The sequence below is a fragment of the Sceloporus occidentalis genome, unplaced genomic scaffold, assembly GCF_023333645.1.
Source record: "Sceloporus occidentalis isolate IW3139 unplaced genomic scaffold, rSceOcc1.0.p SCAF_1, whole genome shotgun sequence".
In the NCBI taxonomy this organism is placed as follows: Eukaryota; Metazoa; Chordata; class Lepidosauria; order Squamata; family Phrynosomatidae; genus Sceloporus; species Sceloporus occidentalis.
In genome coordinates, this window is record NW_028316981.1 from 197,833,993 (window position 1) to 197,858,587 (window position 24,595).

The following is a 24,595-nucleotide window of genomic DNA, read 5'->3' on the forward strand; positions in this document are numbered from 1 at the left end:
AAACAATAGTAATTTTTGTTTAAAAGATACTATGGCATATGGTGATAAGTCCATATTTACATAATGATCTCTTACACAGTCACCCAAAATGCCAGGTAAGATTTCCAGTGTTCCAGTCAGCTAAACATATAAGACCAGCAGAACAAAGGAAACACTAGATAAGCAGATAATTTTGGAATAATCAGGTTTCCATCCACATATTTAAAAGCTGCCAATTATTCCAAACGTCAGCTAAAATTATTTGCAGGTAAAATGCAAAAATACTCCACAATAAAAGCAAGTAGTAGGGACAGAATAACTGCTCTGGTTATAACATTTTTTAAAAAAAGGAAAAACTATAATGGGAACTTCATTGTACTTTAATGTCAGATTAGCTGTAGCACATTGCTTGTTATTTTACTATACCTGCTGAAGCATCTTGCTCTCTTAGATTATATGATAAATTGGGGCCTTTCTTTGCTGCATAGTCTCCACTTATTTGAAAGTTCGGGTTAAAGAATCCATCTGTGTTTGATATGGTTTTGTGGAAATTTGCACTATGGAAAGATGAACCTGTTGCTTGTAGGAAAGGGTGCTTATCCCCCAATTTCTTCTCAGACTGAAGGTCTGGACTGCAATATGCAATCCCTTCAAATTCTCCTAGAAAATGGTCAGAGCTCTGCTGGAATGGACAACCTTTATTAAAGTCAAGGCACCAAGAATATCTGAAATCCTGAGCAGAGTGACGCTGCTTCACAGGAGGCTGCTTTTTGATTTCGCATACATTTTTAACATCTTGATGGACAGGATTCTTTGACAAGACTGGCATCTCTAGCTTTTGGCCTCCTGACACCTTTGAAAGAAACATTCTATTTTGCGAGTAATTTTCAAGGTAAGTATTAGTGCCACTTTGACTGTAGCTTAAGTATGGCACGGAGGCTTCAAAGCAGATGTGCTTTGGTTCTTCAAGATTGTTCAGTGCAAGTGATGAATGTACTCTTCTTTCTGTTTCCATCTTTTTCAAAAATGGCAGACACTGATGCCTCTCTTCTTTGTACGATATGGCAGGCGCTGTTAAGTTGTTTCTTAATGTTGATTTCATTGGAGTACAAAACTCATTTTGGTAGTAATCTAGAGAACAGCTTTTGCTTTTCTGTACTTCAGGAGAGAATCCTGAATATTCATTAAAGGGATTACATTCTGGGAAGCTAGACAACAACACCTCTGAATTAAGGAGTTGACAACTGGAGTTGATGGTAGAGTTTGTTTCTCCTTCAGGAGGCATAGGTTCCTTTATAGATTTTGACTTTGGCAGTGGTTTTAAGTTGTACAGTGATGTGATGTCAGTAAAATGCTGAAATGGAAGAAACAGATTCAAGTCCACACAAATCTAGAATAGTATATAGAAGTCCACACAATACAAGCCCATACAAATCTAGAATAGTACATAGTCAGCTGTGAGAGTTGGGCAAAATGACTCTCGGGATCCCTTCCAACTCTATAATTCTAAGCAACACATAGATTAAATACTGCTCTTTGCTATTGTTCTGTTTTGGACAATTTGCTCAAGCAAATGGTAGCTACTGAACAATCTTCAAAGAAACCAGTTATCTACTCCAGTGGTTCTCAAACTTTTGTTCTCACGGTTCTCCCAGTTCCACATTCATCCCTGGTCACTGGCTTTAGCCTCCCTCCAGCAGTGGCTCTGAAGTTAACCAGTAGATATGCTAATCTCGAGTGCATTATAAAATGCCATCAGCATCCCAGAAGGGATTGCTATAGGCCTGCTAACAAAGCAGTAGTAAGCCTAAAACCAAAAATTGTGCTGGTGCTCAACCACTAATGCAGGAGAACCTTCCACCCTGCAACCCTGTGCACCAACACAAAAACAGCTTTGGAAGGTTTTCCAGGCCTCCAGAGCTTTGTCTTTGGGGGTATAGGGTAGGCTTTAAGGGGAAGAAGGATAACCCCTCATTCTGTTAATGGAACAGAATGAGAGGTTATCCCTCTTCCCCTCTAAACGATGAGGAAATGAGGAATATCTGTGTTACAAGGAACTGGAAATCATTTTCCAAGACATGTATGGAATGGCAAAAATGCTTATGACAGTAAATTGAGTACTCTGCTGTTGCACTAATTACAACACTTTAAGCAGATACAGAATAATGGAATGTCATGGTGAGTCAGCAGCAGCATTACATTGGTTCTCACCACTCTGGCAAATGCAACACAGCCTCATTAAGGAAAACATTAATATGAGAGGGGAAAAAACAGTCTAGGGACTGGATGGTGGCAGCAATAAACCATGTTACAAAGACATTACAGAGACTGCTGTTGTGGCATCACACAAGTGCTGGGCTGAAGCAATTTTTCAATACCATCCTGACAGGTAATAGCATACAAATTGGGATCCTCACATTGCACAAGGGTAATCTGTGGCCCTTTTGACAGACAACCTTTTACAAATGTCAGAAGGGCCACAGATTACCCTTGTGCAATGGGAGCATGCAGCAACTGTAAACCAGGTTTATTCTATTTATTTTGCATTGTAGTTTTGTATAACTACACCAGCGCAAGCCCCTTTCTATGACATTATACCTACACATATTATTAGGATTAAATTATGGGGGGAAATGCAACCTTAAGACTATTCTGTCCGCCTTAGGGTTTCAACTGAAAGTTGAATTATTGTTTGGTGCACACAGATATGCATAACTATGTGCATTCAAGTACACACAGTCACACTACATATGAGATATGTCAAAATGGCCTGTATATCTGACCTTCAAGACTTTTTCTGGCACCTCTGGCAAAAGTTGCTGAAGCTGGGCAAAAGTTGCCGACAAAAGCCACTCCAGTGAAGAACTTTTCTTTAACATCACTTGAGCCACCAGAGGATTGATGCATGGAAATGTAAGCAAGCATTTCTCTGCCTTGAGGGATAAAATACAATTAGCTTTGTGATATTCTCAAGGTGAACTGCTGCAGGTGATATTTCATTATGTTTTGAAGTAAAAGCTAATTAATTTCCAAGTAACTTTTTAAAGATGACATATTGTTATGAAATGGTCTATTTGCTGTAAAGTAGAGAATTAATGGAACAGCAATAATTATAAATATTTCTTAATGGATTGCAGCCCATGTTTCCAGAAATATCAGTTGTTAGGGAAATTATAGATAAACAGTCTACAGGACAGAGGCCCCAAACCTTTTTGATTATGTAAACTTTTCAGATTTTGAGAAAATAGCCTGGTTATAATCACAAAATAGCTGTCAATGGATGTGGCAAATGAATATTTAGTATTGGCACAGGCCACCCATTTAACAGAATGGCAAAATGGTGAGACTAAAGGATGAGCGAGCCAGTGTGGCGTAGTGTTTTGAGTGTTGGACTATGTTTCTGAAGACCAGGGTTTGAATCCCCACTTAGCCATGGAAACCCACTGGGTGACCTTGTGCAAATCACAGACTCTAAGCCTCAGAGAAATCCATGATAGATTCACTTTAGGGTTGCCATAAGTTAGAAATGACTTGAAGGAACACAACAACAAAGGATAAGTGAGTTGTGTAATAATAATAATAATAATAATAATAATAATAATAAGCTTTATTTGTATACCGCTTTTCCGTGGACGATCAAAGCGGTTTCCAATATCAGATTAACAATACAATATTAACAAATAGAACCTCTCACACTGCTACAACTTGTGATTCACCTGTGAGATAAGTCCCAGGGACTTCATTAGCTGTTGGAGGCCAGTGCCCTCAACTCCTGCTTGCAAAAGGCTCTTGCTAGAGCAACTCTTCCATAGCCCTGGCCTGACCCTGTAGGCCCACGCCGTCATGCCACTTGCTTCCCACACAGAGGAGGTCACTGGGGAACTTCCAGGTTTCATGGTGTTCCTTTCCAGATCTCCTCTCTCAAAACCCACAAAGAGGAGCATTCAGCGGGACAAAGGAGCAGGAGCAACCAATGATGCAACTGCCAGCCAGGCAGGATTGCTGGGTAAATGTAGGCAGAGGTGGGGCCTCAAGTCCCAAACACAAAATTGATTTGGATACTGGAACATAAATGCAATTCCAAAATAATCACTAAACACAACCCTCTCTTATTTACTTATTTATTTTCCCAAAATGTATTTAAAAAGCATTTCCAAATCAATATCCCCCTTAAATAAATGCCTGTTCAATTATTCATCAATAAGCTCATTTCTGCTCTATCAGCCCAGTCCACATTCACTCTGCTTTCTTTCTCTGCTAGCCAATTCACCTGTCACCAATCCCCCCCCCCTTTCTTCTGGATAGGCTCTCTGATAGTGAAATTTCCAGTAACAGATGGAAGGAATGTAGATGTACTACAAAAAAAGACAATGTCTCAGGAAGAGACGGCACAATCTTATAAGAGCTCCATTTGCTTTTTTTCACCACTCCCCTTTCAAAAGATAAATTTATCATTATGTAAAGGCATTAGATATCTGAACTGTGAACAGGTCGGAGGCTCTTAGCCAACCATGTCGTATGTCAGGCTGTGATCTTTCTTTTCAAATGGGTCAATATATTGTTGAATGGCCATTATAGTTCCAAATGTCATTTAAAAGTTTTAAGCCCAACAGATAGTTAATATTAATGCTATTATTATTGTTATACTTTTAAAAAAAGTAACTAGGAAATGATTTAAAGAAAAAATCTGACTGTTGCAAATGCTGAACTCTTGTACCAAACGCTGTCATCCTGTATACCCCATTGATTCATTCAGTACCAGCAACTGAGCATAAGACAACACATAAACCAAGTGATATTCCTCATTTAGTGAGCTCAAACCCCTGTAACTATAAAAACAACTAAATGTTCCAGTTATACCACAAAATGAGTGGTGTTCTCCTTTACTATGTTGCAACTAGTATAATGTAATTAATCACAAGTAATTATTTATTTTCAACTAGGTACTTCTAATGCCTGGTATCTTTCCTTGTTCCTTTCAAAATCTGCTTGTAAGAAGGTCCACAGCCTATTATGTAAAAGAGTGGGCTGGAGTCCTTCTCATCCAGTTGATCTGCTCATGAGGGTGACAGCTGCTGATGAATAATTTCAACTTTGCTGTAGGCTGTGTACATGCAAATAGTATATTTGCCAGGAATCTGCCAGGGCAAGGGAGGGCAAATCCAACAAAAGACATCTGCTCAATACTTAGCAGAGAAAATAGTGGGGTTTGCACTACTTACAGTTTGCATATAACTGCAGTCATGTGCATGTCTATGTGTATGAACACGAACAAATGCAATAGAACTTCTTAGAGGTTCAGACATTACTTTTAAGATGCAGTTAGTTAGAGTTCCAAGCCAGAACCCAGCTGCTATTTTAAAAAGTTACTATTTGTTACCTTAAAGTTTTTTTTAGAATGCCATGAATTGATGGCCTGTGATAATACACACACCTAATTAGTGAAGCCACATATTGTTGTAACTTTAAAAGCAACTAAAACACAGATACTCTTATATCACAAAAGGACTGAAGTTTTTCCTCATATTACAGCTGTAATGTAATCTAGTTACACTGTAATTGTGGCCAACCCCCCACCCCTCAATAAATTACAAGTTTTTATTTGTAGAAAGTTACTTCTATGCTCTGGAGCTGTTGATAGTTCAGATGAGTTGTAAACCATTCATTTAAAGTAAACAAACCTCTGATGGTAAGACAGAAAGCCAGACTTTGTCCAGCCACTCCTGAGGATATTTTTTAGATGTCAACAGAGTGTGGTCAGCAATCTGACGAACCAAAAATGCTGTCTCTTCAATTCCTGGTGTAAGAGCCACCTAAAAGATTGTTTCCTTATCAGTTTATAACAAATATGCTATAATACGACTAAACACAATGTAGATGTAGCAAAATATGAAAACAAACAAACAAACAAACAAACACACATACACACACATATATGATGAGAAAAATAAAGAGGGGCTAACCATGCAAGTAAACCAGTGGTTCCCAACCTTCCTAATGCCGTGACCCTTTAATACAGTTTATCATGTTGTGGTGACCCCCAACCATAACATTATTTTCATTGCTACGTGCAAATATGTGTTTTACAATGGTCTTAAGTGACCCCTGTGAAAGGGTTATTCGACCCCCAAAGGGGTCCCGACCCACAGGTTGGGAACCACTGAAGTAAACATACCCAACAACAGTAAAAATAATCCTATAGAATAGCAGTGAACTGCTGAAATGTGATGGTAAATTTGCTGACCTCTAGTGGTAATAAAACATTTGCAACCTCTGTTCAGACAAGATTATTTTCCTCTCAAGGGAACTTTTTAGTATCCATAGGAAAGAAATACTTTCCAGGATTCTATCATGTAAAACCTGTAAAAATATGTACTTGTAGAAATATGTTGTATTCTGATATTATATACTGGAAATGTAATGTGTGGCATGGTACAATGGTTTGAGTGCTGGACTACTACTCTAGGAAGACAGGGTTTGAATCCCCACTTGGCTATGGAGAAGGAAAGTCACCATTTTTTAGCCTAAGAGGAAAATAATGGTAAAACTACTCTGAATAAATCTTGTCAAGAAAACTTTGTGATAGGTTTTCCTTAGATTCATAAGTAGAAAATGACCTGAAAGCACACAACAACATGTAGATTAAGATAGCAAGTATAGTCAGAAGGGTGTACAAAGCTTGCACAACAGATATGACATTTCAGATGGCGTGATTGTACTTATGAATGGTGATTGAGGGTGGGAATGAGAGTAAGAGGTGCTGCCCAAATGTACTGATGAGAGTGGAAAGGATGAGAGTTACACAGGATTAACGTTTGGATGAAGTATGTTGAGAGAGGAGAAGGTCTGAAGAGACTGAGGCTGTGAGGATTGAGAAGTTAGGACTTGGTTGTGTAGGTATATAAAAGAAACTGCAACTACAAATATTTATGGGCTGGAGAATAAAGAGTGCAAAAAGGTCCATTAAAAATTAAATTAAATTATTTAACAGGCTCATGCCTCCTGTCTAATCAGCATTACACTAGTGTTAGAACTATTATATAAAGAACAGCTTTACACAGATCTTAAAGGAACTTATTCCATAGTGGCAACAATAGTCCTTGGGAAGAGGGTAGGTGTTGGAGGTGGATAACCACAGATGGCAGTTAGATCAACACCGTTGGATTGTCAGACTGGACTGAATACTGTTATGAGATCTCTCACACCCTTTAAGATCCCCTTATCCAGTTATCTAAATCTAACCTATTTCATAACTTTTGTTATGAATGCACAAAAGCCAAGATCTTTTACTGATAGTAGATTATCAACACAAATATCTTTTAACATACACTACCTTCACATCAAAGTCTTCTGACTTCTGGGCGAATGGAACCAAGGCTGCATAAATTAAGGCAAGGTGATGCAGAGTCTTTCCACCCAGACTATACCTAAACAAAACATCATGTTGCTATCCTTATTCAACATCTGGGTTCAGAACTTAAAACAAATACAACACTGAATGTTAAGCAATCGCCACACAAACATCTATGAAAAAAACCCAAATAGCACCAGTTTCTAAATGGATGAAGTCTGGATGAGAATTTTCATTTCATTTTGTTCAAATTGCTGATAAACACTTGGCACAATTTACATATTTCTCCATGAATTTCAGTGCAAAGAAACTGAGATTTAAAAAACAAACGAATGTGGAAGAAAGGGTAATGATGATAGATATACTTAACAAGGTGCAGGCTTTCAGTACTTAGCTCTGCTTCCGCACTGCAGAAATAATCCAGTTTGACACCACTTGACTGCCATGGCTCAATGCTATGGAATTTTGAGATTTGTAGTTCTGTGAGCTACTTAGCCTTCTCTGTCAGAGAGCTCTGGTGCCACAACAAACTACAGATCCCAGGATTCCATAGCACTGAGCCATGATTGTTAAACTGGCTTATTTCTGCAGTGTGGATGCAGCATCTGTCTATTCAGCATGTTTGTGATACTGAATTAAAGTTGCTACCTCTTTTTCCTCCCTAAAATGCTCCTCATCTTCAACTGGCAGGCGGGTACATGGTCTTCTCTATACTTAGGAACAGCTTTATCTACTGAATTTGGCAAATGCAGGCTTTTGAAAATTTTATTTGCTTTGTTTCTGAATAAAAACCGACCAAATTAGCAAACCTGCCCATAAATTCGATGGGAAAAAAATGAATATGGGAGAAAACAATACTGACAAATTTATCTATTAATATTTAATAGCAGAGAGCCAGTGTGGTGTTGTGGAATAGGACTCTTGATGACAAGGGTTCAAATCCCCTGCTTGGCCATGGAAATCCACTGGTGGGCCTTGAGCAAGTCACACACTCTCAGCTTCAGAAGACAATAATGACAACCCCCTAAACAAATCTTGCCAAGAAACCTCAGTGATAGGTTTGTCTTCAGGTTGCCATAGTTTGGCAATGACTTGAAGGCATACAACAATAATTTAATAGCAATTTGTCTAATTTGAATAAACTCAGGCCTAAAACAGGAGTAGAAAGGACCTTTTTTTTTTCATTGTTAGGTAGAGAGCTGCACTGAACAATATATGGTCTTGTATAAAATATTAATGAAACAAGAATTTCAAAATAAATCCTTATTGGTTACAAGTTATCCCAAAGCCTTTGCATTTATTTGCCAGAGCTGAGTACAATACAATATGACATCTGGATGTATATGTGAGTCTATATCTATCATCAGCAATGGTCTGAGGACAGAGATGAATTTACTCTGAAGGATCCAAAGCACTTTTAAAATATTGAGGGTAATAGTAAGTACAACAATCAGATTGACAGTCGGCAATTTTGTAGTAATAGAGGTTAAGAGTGCTGTATATGGGACACAGAATGACAAACCAAGGCAGGAGACTAGAATGTGAGCAGCTTTAATAAGTTAAAGATTTATTGTATTAAATATTAATGAAATAAGAATTTAAAAATAAATTCTTACTGCTTACAGGTTATCCCAAAGACTTTGCATTTATTTGCCCAGAGCACTGGAAGGCTAGGCCAAATTAATCTTGAATTATGCAGAACAAGTGCATCTCAAATTAGCTGATATGGCGGACTATAATCCCCCCCCCCACAACATGCCAGGTATTGGTATCACATTTGTGCCTATTGGTTACAAATGTTATTTCCCCCTAGAAACTCATCTGGGATCAACAGCCAATAGTTTGGGGACGAGTGCCAGTCCACAGACCACCACTTTAAGTAGAAATTGTGTAAGATACTGCTAGGTGCATTTCCTTTCATCTAAACAACTTAAAAGAGCTAAATGGGAGGTGAGCCTAGATATAACCCTTTAGATATTTTTGTATGGCAACTTCCAGCACCCGTCACAACTATACTTACCCAATCTGGAAGGCCATAAATGCTCATTTTTGGGCCACATTATTTGTTAAAATGAAAGTTGAAAATTAAGGAAAGGGGTCCAATACATCTCCCCCATTGTAGTTACAGCATTCCAATAGTCTCAAATATTCCAATGTCCACTTAAAAAAAGAAGAAGGTTGTTTTGCTTCTAAACATCATGAGTCAGGATCAACCAAATGTTTTGAACTTACTGAAAATTCAGTCTTTCTCTGGAGTATAAAAGAATCCAACAGGAACTATACTGGAGGGATAGCACCATCAGTCTTAATACAATATTATCAGATGACTTTTCATAACTGAGTTCTTCCACATTCTACAATGAAAACAGGCATAAGTTAAGAGTATATGGGACATAGCATGACAAACCATGGCAGAATGTGAATAGCCTTAATGAGTTAAAGATTTATTGTATAAAATATTAATGAAACAATAATTAATGAAACAAGTTATCCCAAAGCCTTTGCATTTATTTGTCAGAGCTGAATACAATACAATATAACATCTGGATGGATATGCGAGTTTATATCTATCATCCACAATGGTCTGAGGACAAAGCTGAATTTACCCTTAAATTGCTTTACACTACTGTTTCTCTTTTAATAAAACTGCTAATTCAATTAAGATATGCTTTTAAAAGTGTATTACAGATGTCTACCCAATCACAGGAGGTATATTTAAAAAAACTGCAAATTTTCTCATTCAATTCATGATTAAGAGTGCCTTTACATATTTACCCCATAGGAAAAAATGGTTTAAAATTGTCAACTCCCATTAGATCTTTTACATATGGAAACTCTTTTAGGGGAAGAGTATATATTGAACAAAAACATTGCATATGTATATATTCTGCCACTTTTTGCATTTGCATTTTAACACACTCACAGAGACAGACAAATGCAAATGCAAAAAATCAAAATTTTTCATTCTTGCATGTAAGAATGAAATAAAAAATGTCCATCTTTAAACCACAGGAAAATTAGTGAATGTATTTCAGCTGTTCAAAATGTCACTATAAATCCCTTAAATCAGGAATGGGGAATTGCCTGCCTGTGGAGTGGATTCAGTTTGTGAAAGATTCCTCATCCATCCTGCAAACTTCTGTTTTAATGATAACCAGATATTTAAAGGTATTTAAATACCCTGAACAAAGTGGAGACCCTAAAGCTGTTGCATGGAAGTGAGCTGTGCTTTTTTAGAGTGCTATAGTGGAGTTTATTCCCGAGGAGCCATGCAATATTGATCAGTAGTTGCTAGAAATATAGCCAAATCTATAAGAATAATATGATCATTCTCCCTTTGCTTTGGTATTGTCTACACTGATCTTCACCCCCTCCTTGATCCCTTAATCATGGTCAGTGATAGAATGCAGCTCCTCAGATCCTTCCCAAACTCAGATCCCCGCCCTCTCTCACAATCTGCAAACAACTCATGAAATAGTACAGCTGTTCAGAAAATGTAGTTTGAAAAACAAACCCTCCAATACCTTTGTTTCTATATTAATATTTGTTGAAATCCAGCATCACACTGGACATCTGGTAGCATAACACAGTTTTCTTATCTCCCACCCCCAGACTTCCATACTGCCCATAAACCTGATCCTGAGCCCTGTAGAGCAAGTTTTGAAGGTGTGTCATAGGTTTCAGGAGGAAGGAGGAACTGTCCCTGCTTCCAGTACCATTGATAACAGTGCTGGCCCCTGCCCACTATTTGTTGTTCTGATCACATTTTTTTACTATTTTGGTTTGTAATTTGGCATACTTGAAAGTCTACTTCATAATCCTAACGAATGTATTTTTCAGGTTTACGCCTTATCTGGGATTAGCAATCATTCAGCTGGCAAATATACAATATTTTTAATAGGTATGCAGCAGAACAATCCTCACTAGCAAGATTTCTTAGAGCTATTCTCATGTTAATTTACTATTAAACTGTGAACAGTTTAGATCCTCACAACAAGGATCTGTGGGCATGAGAGGACAACAGTGATGTCTAGATATATACAAGAGCAGAATATTCCATAGTAACATTGTTTTTACCTGCATAACAAGGGCAGTACATTCATCTATGGTCATCACAACATAGCGCTCTGTACTTCCAAAGAACTGTAATGCCTCACAGCAGCTTCGTTCAATAAATGTAATGTTGTACCTAGATAGAGTAGTCCCTATTAGCAGGCCAACCACAGCCTTGCAACAATCCAACAAAACATATTAACATGGAGTTGTTCATACATCCCAGTTTTATTCTTAATGTGATCTTCCCTTGCCTATATTGAACCCTTATGTTGAGCTCCAGGCAAACTCCCATCCAATATTCTGCACTCCATACTTGTGCCTGGTCTGTCTCCTAAAAGAAAGCTAGGGTGTTCACTTATAACAGTGTACACATAAGATACCATAGGTACTTATAAACAGACAATGACACAGCAATGCTGGTCCAAATATGCCACAAGAAATCATTCCTTATTGACCTGTATACAAGGGAGGATTGCTGCCAGAGCAGTGGCACTAAGAAGGTACTTCTAGCAATAACAGAGGAATGCAATGATGTGATAGTAACCTGTTCTACAGCTTCCCTACTTACTTGGATTCCAGTAACTGCAGGATTTCTGGGGTGTTGATGAGTCCCTCAGATGTCAGAAAAACATAGGGGATTGGCACATTGGAAAGGACACCCCCAAAATTATCTGGGAATCCCTCATCTGAAGATAAAAAATATAAACACTTTACAAATGTGTAGTATTATCACAATTACCTAAAATTTACCTCGACTTAATCTGGGATACTCTATGTATCTGCTACTGTGGCAGTGACCACTCTACTCTGGATTTTATGGCTACCTCCCCTGCAGTTGCTGTGAGTTGAATGGGGGGAGCTCAGCTGATGCCAAACTAGGCAGCACCAACACGGTTCCCATTCAGCTCAGACCAGCTTGCAGGAAGGGTGGCAAGAAAATTTCAGAGTGTTTTGGTATCAATGCTAGGGCTTGTATAAGAACATAGAAGTGGAGGTTCTTATCCAAAAAAGCAGATTAAAGAACAACAGTTTTCATCATACAACTGGGCAATTATTTTGGTAATTTTTTGGTTTTCGGTGAGTAGGTAATCCTTTGCTATAACTGATGGCACTTCTAGGTTCAGATTTTGCCCTGGTTTTATCTGTGCAAGAAAACAGTCAAGACTGCACTCAGAAATGCTAGCTGTGAGAACTACATAGACTTGTTCTTGACAGTTACCTGGACCCCAGTGACACAAACTGTTACATGCCATCCTTATCAGGGAAGTTCTTAAACTCCACAGTTGTTAGATGACTGGATCAGAGAACAAGAATAGTGTACCTTTACCTTCATTTTTGCACGGCTATAAAATTAAACAAGTCTAACTAGCTGATTACTTTTTTATTTGTTTCTTTTCTATTACAGAATTGGCTATATGTAACCATTTAAAAAGAAGTCAGCACACTTTTTATGGAGCAAGCCCAAGAATTCTAATCTGAGTTTCCATCCATTTTGTATTTTAAATATTGACCTACCATTTCCAGCTGCTTCTGGGAGAGCTGTTTTGAAAGTTATATAAGAAATGTTCAATTTTTTGCAAAGATCCACCCAACAGGAATTTTCTGAATAGTTATACTCCACCATTAGTGAAAAATGAGTCCAGGGAAAATCAGGTCCAATATGCTGATTACGTACAACAACACAAGAATATCTTTGTAAACTAAAAATAAAACATCAAGAAATGTTTTTTAATATAGCTATTTTCAGTTATGTTCTATACTTTTCTAAAAGAACTTCTTGAATTTGGACTATTTGTCAGTAAACAATAAACTGTACCCACCTACTTATGACATTTTTGCTCTCTAACAAAGTTCCTCTTTTCTCTGTATGCAAATACCCAGTTTTCAAGCCTGTTTAAAGACAGAGATAAACTGTTAAAATTCTGCAACTCTTGAGACTAGCTCCTGCCAATGACTAATATTTGAGAAAACTTGTCAATTTACATTAAATGAGAGAGCATAAAAGGGTAATATCTTATTTTTTATATAAATTGTGAAATTCTCTCTCTTCTTTACATTTTGAAACTAAAATTATAAGTAAACTTCTTATCACTTTATACTGTGTAATGCTTTTTATTAAAAGTTTCTTGTTGCTATGACTGTTCGCTGGATATTATTTTCTATAACAGATTATTTTTTAATACTCAGTGCATGTTTCTGCAATAACCTTTGATTTAGGGGAAGATTTCCTGGCTTAGGTCCAGACTATTTGAAAGACCTTATCTCCCCATATGAACCTGCCAGAGTCCTAAGATCTATGGGGGAAGGCATGGTACCACCATCATCATAGGCTCACTTGCTGAGGACACAAGAGAGAGCCTTGTCAGTGGCTGCTCACAGTCTCTGGAACCCCTTCCACGGGAGGCTGGGCTGGGCCCTTCCCTGCTCTTCTTTCACTGGCAAGCAAAGACATTTTTAATCAAGCAGGCTTTTAACATATAATTGTATTGGGGATGCTTTTATACAGGGTGTGTGCTTTAGAGATGTTTTCTTAAACTTTTGTATGTTCTTATGTCGTTTAATACTGTTTTTAGCTAGTTGGTTTAAATTTGTTTTTAAAAAATTATTGTAAAATCTTTTAAACAATTTTATCTGTGCAAGCCTCCTTGGATCTATTTCTGGGAGAAAGGCAGCATAGAAAAGAAATAAAGTAAAGTAAATAAATAAAATAAGTTTTCAAACAGTCTAATCCTATGCATATTTACTTAAGCTCTACTGAGTTCCCTGGGGCTTAATCACAAGTATGCTTGTCCAGGGCTAAGATTTCATTTCAACCTTAAAAGTTGGTGGCATTGGTATACCCTACAAGGTTGGTTGTGGGTGGAAAAATTTGTAAGAATAGAACCAGCAAGGGACACAAATATATCTGAGTCTGAATTCTTCAGCTGGCTAAAACAAGGATCTTTTGAAACTCTTAAGTCGAACCTATGGCATGCATGCCAGACATGTCACGTGAAGCCATTTTTTTGTGGCATGTGGAAGGCATGTACCTGTTCCTTCTCTTCCCGGCCATCCTGGGCCTTCAGCTGCCTCCAGGGAGGCAGCTGAAGGCCTGGGAGGGTGTGTGAGGAGGAGGAGCATGCCTGTTCCTCTCTTTCTGAGCCTTCAGCTGCCTGTGGAGAGGCAGCTGAAGGCCTGGGAGGGTGGGGGAAAGAAGTCCCACTCTCAGAAGGTGGGAGTCTGCACTGGAAGTCCCATCCCCCCCGGAAGTCCTGCTCCTGGCACCGAGTAATACCCGGTGCTGGAATGCCTTTTAGTTTGAGCATTTGGTTCCTAAAAGGTTTGCCATCACTGCCTTAATTGATCCTGTTTGAGGGGATGGGACAAGGCTCCTACTGAACTGATGCTAATCTTTTTCACTGTCCATAGTGAAAATGGCCACTGTGAGAACAGAATCCAGGGTGAGGATTTCATCTAATCCACCACAGCAATTCTCATATAGTCTAGAATTTGGTTCAATGTATGTGTGTTAGTAAATATAATCATAGCACAAAATCACTATAAGCTTCCACTCCAGGAACCTCCCAGGAAAAAGGAAACAGGCATATAAATTTTTACTACTGAAATGGATGGGGGCAGCTTCCAGACGCTCTGGAGGTGTGGCATTTACAAGACACATGGCCCTAGAGAGCCCAGAAGCCACCTTGGGACTGCCTAAGGCAGTTCAAAACCAGCCCCAGAAGGAGCAGATCTTTCCCACTCCTTTTGGGATTGCGGCAGGAGGTGCCCTCGGGGCCGGAAGTGGCTTCACCATGACCACAGGGTGATTGGACCGGAAGTGGCTTCTGGACACTCCTTCCTGCCCGTCTATTTCGCCCCTTAGAGAAGTTGGCGAAAATTTAATGATTTGAAATTCTGATTCAAGACAGGAATATGCAGGCAAACATAAGACTACAGTAGGTTCTTGGCATCTGCTGTGGTTTGGCTCCAGAACGCCCCATAAATACCAAAATCTGTGGATGCTCAAGTCCCATTATATACAATGGTATAGTAAAATGGTGTCCTTTGTATAAAATGGCAAAGTTAAGCTTTGCTTTTTGGAATTTGTGTGTCTGTATTTTCAAGCTGTGAATGGCTGAATTTATGGGTGCAGTATCTGTGGATAGGGAGGGAAGACCGACGGTCAGAAGTGCTTGCTATCAATTTCGGTTGATACGCCAACTGCAACCCTACCTGGGCCAAAGGGACCTTGAAAAGGTGGTACATGCTCTGGTAACCTCTCGCTTGGATTTCTATAATGCGCTCTACATGGGGCAACCCTTGTACCAAGCCTGGAAGCTTCAGTTAGTACAAAATATGGTGGCCAGATTGGTCACTGGTGCATCCAGGTTTGACCATATAACACCTATTCTGAAAGATCTGCACTGGCTGCCTATTCGCTTCCAAGCACAATACAAGGTGTTGGTTATTACCCATAAAGCCCTACATGGCTTGGGCCCGAGTTACTTGCGGGACCGCATCTCCCCATATTATCCGCCCCGCACACTCAGAACAACTGGGAAGAATTTGCTAGAAATTCCATCATCTAAATATGCTACTACATCCCAGAGGGCCTTCTCAGTAGCTGCCCCACAAATCTGGAACAGTCTTCCTTCTGTCTTATCACCCCCCTGGAAACATTTAAAAAGAGGCTTAAAACCTTCCTCTTCTGTCAAGCCTTCCCCCATGGAAAATGAAGTCGTGTACTCTGATCCCACTGACTCTCTACCTCACCCTATTGATTGATTGAATGATTGTTTTTAGATTGTATATTGTATTTAGTGCTCTTGGTTTTATCTGTTTTATGATGTGTTTTGTAATTGGTTTTAAACTCTATGTAAACCGCTTTGATCTTTTTGGAAAAGCGGTATATAAATAAAATTTATTATTATTATTATTATTATTATTATTATTATTATTATTTTCAAAAGCAGTAGAAAAAGTAGCATTTACCTTGCACTGTACTAATGATGTTGACAAGGTCGGCTATTTCTTCATCAAAATCCATTCTAGTCACAATTACCACCTGACACATGACATATAAAATAAAATTTATCCCTCTATCATTCAGTTTCTATTTGTATTAGACATTTAAAAATTAAAAATAATTTAATATATTATTTTAAAGAGTATTATAATACTTATTTAAAATTATGAAGAGAGTATTTTAAGAGTATTACCAGGAGCATTCTGTGCAATCATGCTGGCCACACGATCACAGAGCAGTCTCTGACAATGCTGGCTCTTCAGCTTTTAACGGAGATGAGCATCACCCCCCTATGGTCTTGACAAGCTTGTCAATAGGGAATACCTTTACCTTTTACTTTCACCTCTCCCTGCTGCAGCAGTGGCTCTTTGGCATTTTTCTGCCACAGCAGGGACAGTAGAGGGGATTAGTGCTTCTTTTAGGCTCTCCTGGATGGACTAAACTGTTGCTGTAGTCTGTCCTGGGAGAGCCTAAAAAGCACTGGCCCTCTCCACTCTCCTTGCCATAGCAGCAGATCTTTGATGCTATTTTCTGGCTTGCGGGGGGGGGGGGGGGTGGTGGTGGTGCAGAGGCAAGAGTTGGCAGAAATGAGAGGGAAGGACAAGAAGGGCAAGAGAGAGGGGAAAGGAGAAGGGACTTGGTCTCAGGTGAGCAAGCTTGACTGATTTCACCAGCATGGATGAGAGGCTCCCCTTCCACTTTTTTGCTCTCCCTTCTCCTTCCCTCTTAGTTTGGCCTCTCTAGCTCAAGGAGTGTCTGGTGTCTTATCAAGATTCCACTGTCTGGTGTAGTAGTTTCACTATGGCTGGACTGGACTATGACTCTGGAGACCAGTGTTCAAATCCATGGAAAACCTTTTCGCCAAGTCACATTCTCTGAGCCTCAGAGGAAGGCAAACATTCTCTTGCCTCTGCACCTCTGAATAAATCTCGCCAAGAAAACCTAGAGATAGGGTTGCCTTAGGGTCACTATAAGTCAGAAATGACTTGAAGACACACAACAGCAACAACAGCAACAACAACAAACAATTGGATTTAGAACTTTGCTATTCCTGTTTTTACTATGAGGGAAAATGAGAGATGCATGTGGTACTTTCTACCTCAGCAACCCAAATAACTTAATTGGTTTTGCTTATTGTGTACCTTAATTTGAGTGACAGGGGGTGGGATGCCATTTATTGGTCAAACTCAGGAAGTTAAAATATCTTGGGGCTAGCCCTTCCAGCTGCTCTTGGTCTTCCAGCTGCTCTTGGCTAAGAAGAGCTGCATTCAGAGAAAATTTAGCAGAAGATGGTGCATATCTGCTGTTTAAGAAGAGCTCCATTCAAGTGGCAGTGGAGTTGAGCAGCACATGTCTGCTCTAGCTATCATCTTCCTTCTAGGAGTTGTAGCAAAAGAATAACCAGTCAGATCTTCTAAGTAAGAAGAGCCCCATTTGAAAAGACAAGCTGCAGCCTTCTGTTACTACATTAATGGGTAAATATTCCTTCCCTTTATTATTATTATTATTATTAACTTTATTTATAAAGCGCCGTAAATCTACACGGCGCTGTACAAAACCAAGTAAAATCAAGAATATAAAAGCCTGCCTATGGCGTACAATCTAAAAGTTAAAGCAATAAATTAAAAATATCATATGAAACAAGTTAAAACAGCAATATCCACTATTGAGTCAAGCATCTGAACAACCAGGACACAATCACAGACTCCCTGGGAATGCTTCCCTAAACAATATGGTCTTTAACTTGGCTTTGAAGCTGGTTCATCATCACTTTTTAGTGTAATTTACCTTATTCTGATCATCTGTATTACTGTGTACCCACTCAGACATTTGATGCTGCAATTCTGTTATCTTGGGATTGGTTTCTTGCTTCTGAATAGCCAACCGCACAATTGTCAACTGTCTCCAAATATCATCCAGGCTAGAGCCTAGGACATCCTTATAGCTATCTTTTGCCGTGGACAAATACCCTATTTAAAAAAGGCAGATCAATTCCACATTTTACAATTTTTCACTAGTCTTTCTTTCTTTCTTTCTTTCTTTCTTTCTTTCTTTCTTTCCCCTTTACCTCTCTTCACCTCCCCTGCAAGTAATCCAATAAAAACAAATAACACATTTGATTGAAACGATCAAACTATAGTTGTACATAATTTTATAAAACTATACAAACTATTTTATATTCAAAATATCAACAGATTTTCATAGCATCACAGTGTGTCTCCCATTAACTGCAGGGATTTTGTTTTATTTTGATATATTTCATTTAAATAATGAAGGGGACCATTTATTTATAAAACTAACCTAATGCTGTGTTCAAGTTGCATGTTAATAAGAGATCTCGAACTGTTACCAGCAAATGAAGAATAGCAGCATGTTTGAACAGCGTAATACCTTTTCCATCTTGGGTACCTGATTTTTAAAAAAATAAAAGGTAATGTTTACATATTATTTTTTCCTCAAAATACATGAACTATTTAGAAATCATAGCCAAGAAATAACACCTCTTAACTCTCCTTTAATCCCAGAGCTCTATATCTGAAGTGCTAAAGTTGCTTCTGCAATAGATTTCTGAAACACTGCTCTTCTGCAATCAAAATCAAAATTAAACTGGTGACTTAATTCAATCTATCTATGGCGGGTTACACACCGCCATTAAAGTACGTGCGGAGTGCGTACTAGGGTTAGGGAGGTGCTTCCACACCTCCCTAACCCTAATACGCGCTCTGCGCATAAAAAATGACGGCGGCCGTTCCAGACAGCTGCCGCCATGAGGACGTCACAGCCGCGCCGCCTCTATACGGGGCGGCGCGGACGTGACGTTCTCGCTCCGCGCCAGGGCGCCTAGTGCACCCTTAGCGCGGACCAGGAAGGAGCTCCATTTCAGAGCTCCTTCCTGGTTTGCGGCACCGCTTTGCGTCGCTGGGCGCAGCCTTCAGATGGCTGCGCCCAGCGAAGCAAGGGAGAAAGGGGCCAAGCGGCCCCTTTCTCCTCCTCCCCGCCGCCGCGGGGTGTCCTTGGGGCTTGAAGCCCCAAGGACACCCCTTTTCAGGCTGCGGGGAAGCGGCATTTTGCCGCTTCCCCACAGCCTGAAAAGCGGCGGATCGGGGCCTCAGCGGCTGCCGTTCTGGCAGCTGAGGCTCCGATACACCGGGGAAAGGGGCGGGTACAGCCTGCCCCAAATGGGCGGTCTGTAACCCGCCTATATAAATAAAAATGTAAATGTTTGTTTGTTCAGAATCTTAGATCTCTGAAAGTTCTTCACCGATTGCTGTGAAATTTTGACACACCGTTCCATTCAAATACACACATGTTTTATATACCTACTATGTTTTTATATACCTACTATTATATAGATGTCACACCTGTGACAGGTAAAAAAATTTTTTTTTGCAAAACAGAGCCATCTGTGAGACGTAACAGCAACACATGCTATACTAAATATTGTACGATTCCATTTCAATGTTTCTGCGATTGCAATTCCCAATTTGATTGGTGTTTGCAATCACCATCAACAAAGCTCAGGGCCAATCTTCAGAATTCTGCAGTTCAGATCTAGACACTGATTGCTTCTCACATGGACAATTATATGTTGCGTGTTCTAGAGTCGGCAAACCAGACAATCTCTATGCCTACACAGATAATGGAACAACAAAAAATATTGTATACCCACAAGCATTTTGAAATTAAATATTTCAGAAACGTGCACTTTCTCTTTTCTTTCTTTTCCATTTAACCTGACTGAGCCACAGCAACGTATGGCTAGGTACAGCTAGTACTTAATATAGAACTATCTTCTCCATTCTAATCTTGCAAAATCTGTTCATTCCCCATTGGCATTATTATTATTATTTTGAGAAGTTAAGCCACTTAAGGGTTTCCCCCCGATTCTTATTCTCTAATTACTGTCTTCCACCTCGTTCCTTTCTCTTATAACAGTATCTGTTAGATGGTTGTAACGCTTTAAAGATGAATTAGTTGCTTCCTGTTCATCTGTGGCATCAGCACATCCTGATTTGGTTCTTTGATTGTTCTGTTCCTGCTCTACAGGGAAAGGTTTTAATTACTTGCTTCTATATTACTGTTGTTAACTGTCCTCAAGTCAACTTTGACTTATGGTGATCCCATAAATGAAAGACCTCCAAGTCACTCTATTGTTAACAGCCCTGCTCAGGTCTTGCTGATTCAGGGACATTAGTTCCTTGAGCAGGTCTATCCATTTGTAATGCAGTCTTCCTCTTTTCCTGCTGACTTCAACCTTACCAAGCACAATTGGATTTTCTAATAAATCATGTCTTCTCACAATATGTCCAAAGTATGACAGTCTCAGTTTAGTCATCTTGGCTTCTAGGGAGAGCTCAGGCTTGATTTGGTCTAGGACCCATTAGTTTTTTTTAACCATCCATGAACCCCAGAACTCTTCTCCAGCACCACATCTCAAATGAGTTGTTTCTCTTCCTATCCGCTTTCTTAACTGTCCAGCTTTCACAACTGTACATAGAAATTGGAAATACAATGTCATGGATAATCCTAACTTTAGTATTGATTCATATATCTTTACACTTCAGGATCTTGTCTAGTTCATTCATAGCGTCTCTTCCAATTTCTACTCTTCTGATTTCTTGACTGCAGTCTCCATTCTGATTAATGACTGAGCCAAGGAATGGAAAATCTTGAACTATTTCAATGTACCATCTAAAGTTATGTAAATCATCTGTGGTTATTATTGTTTTCTTAATGTTCAGCTGCAAACCTGCCTTTGTACTTTCTTCCTTGTTTTTCTTCAGAAATCATTCCAAGTCTTTGCTATTTTCTGGTAGTAGTATATGCCATCTGTATCTCATAAATTGTTGATGTTCCTTCCTCCAGTTTTCATGCCTACTTCCTCTGAGTCTAATCCTGGTTTACGTATATGTTTAGTATACAAGTTAAAAAGATAAGGTGATAAAACGAGGTCTTGCTTGACACCCTTACCAACTCACATTCTGAGCTATAGCTTTTTCATGGTACCCTTACAAGCTAGGGCTACACATCTGTACTTTTCCTTGGTGATTCCTTCTTCTTTCAATTCTTTATATATACTTTTTTTGTTTCACTTCCTCCTAGAGTTTGCTGTGCAGCCATATTGGCTTTTTCAGATGTTTCCCTTTTTCTTCTTTCATAGGTTTTTTGCAACTCCTTCTTTAAGAACTTCCACTCTTGCTGGGTGTCTTTTTACTTTAGCATGTTTACTCACGGGACTCCACCTATTGTTTCTCTAAACTTGTTAAAATCAGCTTTCCTGAAATCATAGGTCTGTGTTTGACTATACTCTTCTTTGTCTTGTCCCACAACTGTGAATTCTAATATCACAGTAACACTTGTAAGCCCCTAACTATTATAACAAATGCACTGTTATTTAAGTATAAGGGACACATCTCTCCTTACCAGTTACACCTTCTTTAAAAGTATCCTTCATCACTTTCTCTTGCTGTTTTAAAAAAAATCTGGAGTCATCAAAATTAAGGGTGGCAAACTTCCAATTACGCATGCCAAGAGTCATGAGGTCTTGTAAAAATGGAGCCACTGCTACTTCAAGGATAAGATATGCCTGAAATTGGCTCTCTGGTTAAAACAAACAAAAAACAACAAAGCCCAGGATGTATGGTTATATAATACACTCAGATGTCAATGCAAAATATTTGAATGCACCACAAGACAGACTTGAGAATGCACACTTTTTATTTTTCACTTTTGACTGAAAATATGAAACTTTCCTACCTATTCACTTGTTATACATGGGCACTAGGTGGCATCATCATTGTTGTTTTTCAAAAACAAACAATTCTGATTCTATTCCCATAGAAATTTTGCAACAGAAATATTTCACTTCTATTTTATCTCTTTGCCAAAGTCAAATTAATTGCTAATGTTTATTTTACATCTTCAGTAAGATACGCTTTAACAATAAAGGTGATGAGACATTATAGGACTGCAACTCTCATGATTATTCAACAAATATGTTGGCTAGGGCTAAAGTCCAACAACATCTGGAGGACCACAGCTTGTCAAACCCTGCTTTATCCTTATACAATTATTCACAGGTAGACATAGTCAGTAGATGAGATCACATTAATGCCCAGTTCCTTCCCCCAATGCACTCTGATTATCCCCTATTCATATTTGTGTGTGACCCCACCATTTTTATGCAGGGGCCAACATGCATACAGCCTGAAGATGTTGCCATGTGCATAGTGCAGATGGCAAAGAGATCTCTTTATATAGGCCTCTCAGCAGGCAAGACATTAGGCACACAGGCAAATTTAACAGTGGATCCAATGGGCACTATGAAGAGAAGAGTAAACTGAATTTTAATCCCACCACTACATGTGGATGTGATGCAGTGTTTATATGGAACTTTTTTCTGAAAACTGGCATTTCCACAGATATTCCATGTCCATTGATGCCTGTCCCAATTCTAGATTAGATGTACTGATGACATTTTTACTGTATCTTCATCTGTTTTACAGTTTCATCACAATCACATTTGCTGACTGTTTAATAAGACATTCACACGGGAACATCAATGTCTTAGAATGAGTCAATATAAACAACAGAGTTGTCCAATATGGCATGTATCTATCTGTGGGACATCCACATTTCTGTACCGCACAAGGTCCATATTGGACAACTACTTGCTTACTATTACTGGATGTCTCCACATATTTCGATATATATTTTTCAAGCTGTAACACCAGCTAATCCTGACCACTGATGAAGACTCTTAGTCGAAACGCGTTTGGTCTCAGTTGGTTTATTTCTCAGTTGTAATGGGCTTACTGTGTTATCTCATTTATTCATCTTCTTGGAGGTGTTAAGAACCTTATTTGTATCTGTACTAGTACTCTGTATGTATGACACCGCCATACATCTGATACATTTTTGGGGGGGTTTACCGTTTTCTAGCCTAGTACATATTGGTAGTACCAGCCCTTTATTTACATTTGGGCTTTGCACACAGACCAAAACAAGTCAGTCTGTCTGCAGGATTGTATGCATTTTATCTTTTTAATTCTTCTTGCATTCTATAGCTTCATTTTGTCCTAATAAAACTACTGTGTTTTTATAGTTTTTTCCCCCTAGACTTTTTTGCTTTCAAATATGTTGGAGGGGATGCCAAGAAATAGGTACTTATACTCATATGTGGTGGGGCTGTAAAATTTTGGCAAATAGTATTTAAAGAAATAAAAGAAATAATAGAAATGGATCTAGAATTTAGTCCAAAAATAGCATTATTATCTCTATATGACAAGATTAATTGCACCCAGGCTATAAAGGATTTAATTACAAATTTATTAACAGCGGCGAGACTAATGATAGCAAAAAAATGGAAAGATCAGGGAGATCTACAAATACAAGATTGGTATAAAGAGATATGGCAAATAGCAATTAATGATAAGTTAACTTGTGGAATTAAGGTTAAAAAAAAGGAATAATGAAGAGAAATGATTTTGAAGCGATATGGAAGATATTTGTACAAAAGGCTTTAGCAAAAGAAGGAGGTGTTTTACCCCCAGAGAAAGAATTACAATTTTGGAGGGTAGAGTAATAAGAAGATACTAGGCTCTGGTGATGGGGAGCACTTGTGGGGAGGGGGGAAATGAAAAAAAGAGAAAAGAAGTGAAAAATGAATTAGTGATATAATTAATGATATTATACCTTTGTGTAATTATGAAAAGTATATGGTGAAAAGAAATAAGAATTAGATTTAGATAAAATACTAAAGAGTGGGATATAATGTGATATATCATATATATGTGGAATATTATGTAAAAGTGTTCATATATTATTGTAAGTAGTTATAATACTAATAAAGATTTTAAAAAATTAAAAAAGAACATACATTACCTGATGGTTTAATTTCAATGGAAGCTGTTGCTTCATTTTCTTTGGTTTGCTTTTCTATAGGGACTGTAGTATTAAGGATGATAGGACTATCATGCTTTTCAGGTGCTGGGCTCTCCTCCTTAGCATTTGGACCTTAAAGAATGACAACAGCACAAGTATTAATAGACAAGCTAGATAACCCCTTAATTCGTTCCAATACATGTATACAGTTGGCCCTCCATTTTTGTGTAGGATCCATTCTTGACCCCCCACAAAAACAGAGGCTCGCGCATATTCAAGCCCCATAGCCTTGAATGGGGCAAGTCATTGAAAATAGCAGA

At 38.6% G+C, this 24,595-nt stretch overlaps 1 protein-coding gene across 9 annotated transcripts in view; it reads right to left on the reverse strand.

The window, feature by feature from the left end:
* SHOC1 (shortage in chiasmata 1) overlaps window positions 1-24,595 on the reverse strand; it is a 54,196-nt gene that overhangs the window by 2,088 nt on the left and 27,513 nt on the right. For 8 of the 9 annotated variants that reach the window (XM_089488376.1, XM_089488407.1, XM_089488413.1 and 5 more), the window contains 14 exons: window positions 24,276-24,407; window positions 21,816-21,992; window positions 18,693-18,800; window positions 18,180-18,361; window positions 16,358-16,430; window positions 13,207-13,276; window positions 12,902-13,086; window positions 11,955-12,072; window positions 11,408-11,519; window positions 9,563-9,684; window positions 7,313-7,406; window positions 5,661-5,792; window positions 2,763-2,912; window positions 406-1,333 (listed from right to left, as the gene is read on the reverse strand). In XM_089488376.1, the coding sequence (XP_089344502.1) occupies window positions 406-1,333; window positions 2,763-2,912; window positions 5,661-5,792; window positions 7,313-7,406; window positions 9,563-9,684; window positions 11,408-11,519; window positions 11,955-12,072; window positions 12,902-13,086; window positions 13,207-13,276; window positions 16,358-16,430; window positions 18,180-18,361; window positions 18,693-18,800; window positions 21,816-21,992; window positions 24,276-24,407 (2,583 nt within the window). The remainder of the gene's footprint in view (window positions 1-405; window positions 1,334-2,762; window positions 2,913-5,660; window positions 5,793-7,312; window positions 7,407-9,562; window positions 9,685-11,407; window positions 11,520-11,954; window positions 12,073-12,901; window positions 13,087-13,206; window positions 13,277-16,357; window positions 16,431-18,179; window positions 18,362-18,692; window positions 18,801-21,815; window positions 21,993-24,275; window positions 24,408-24,595) is intronic. The other variant, XM_089488426.1, reaches the window with a different exon arrangement.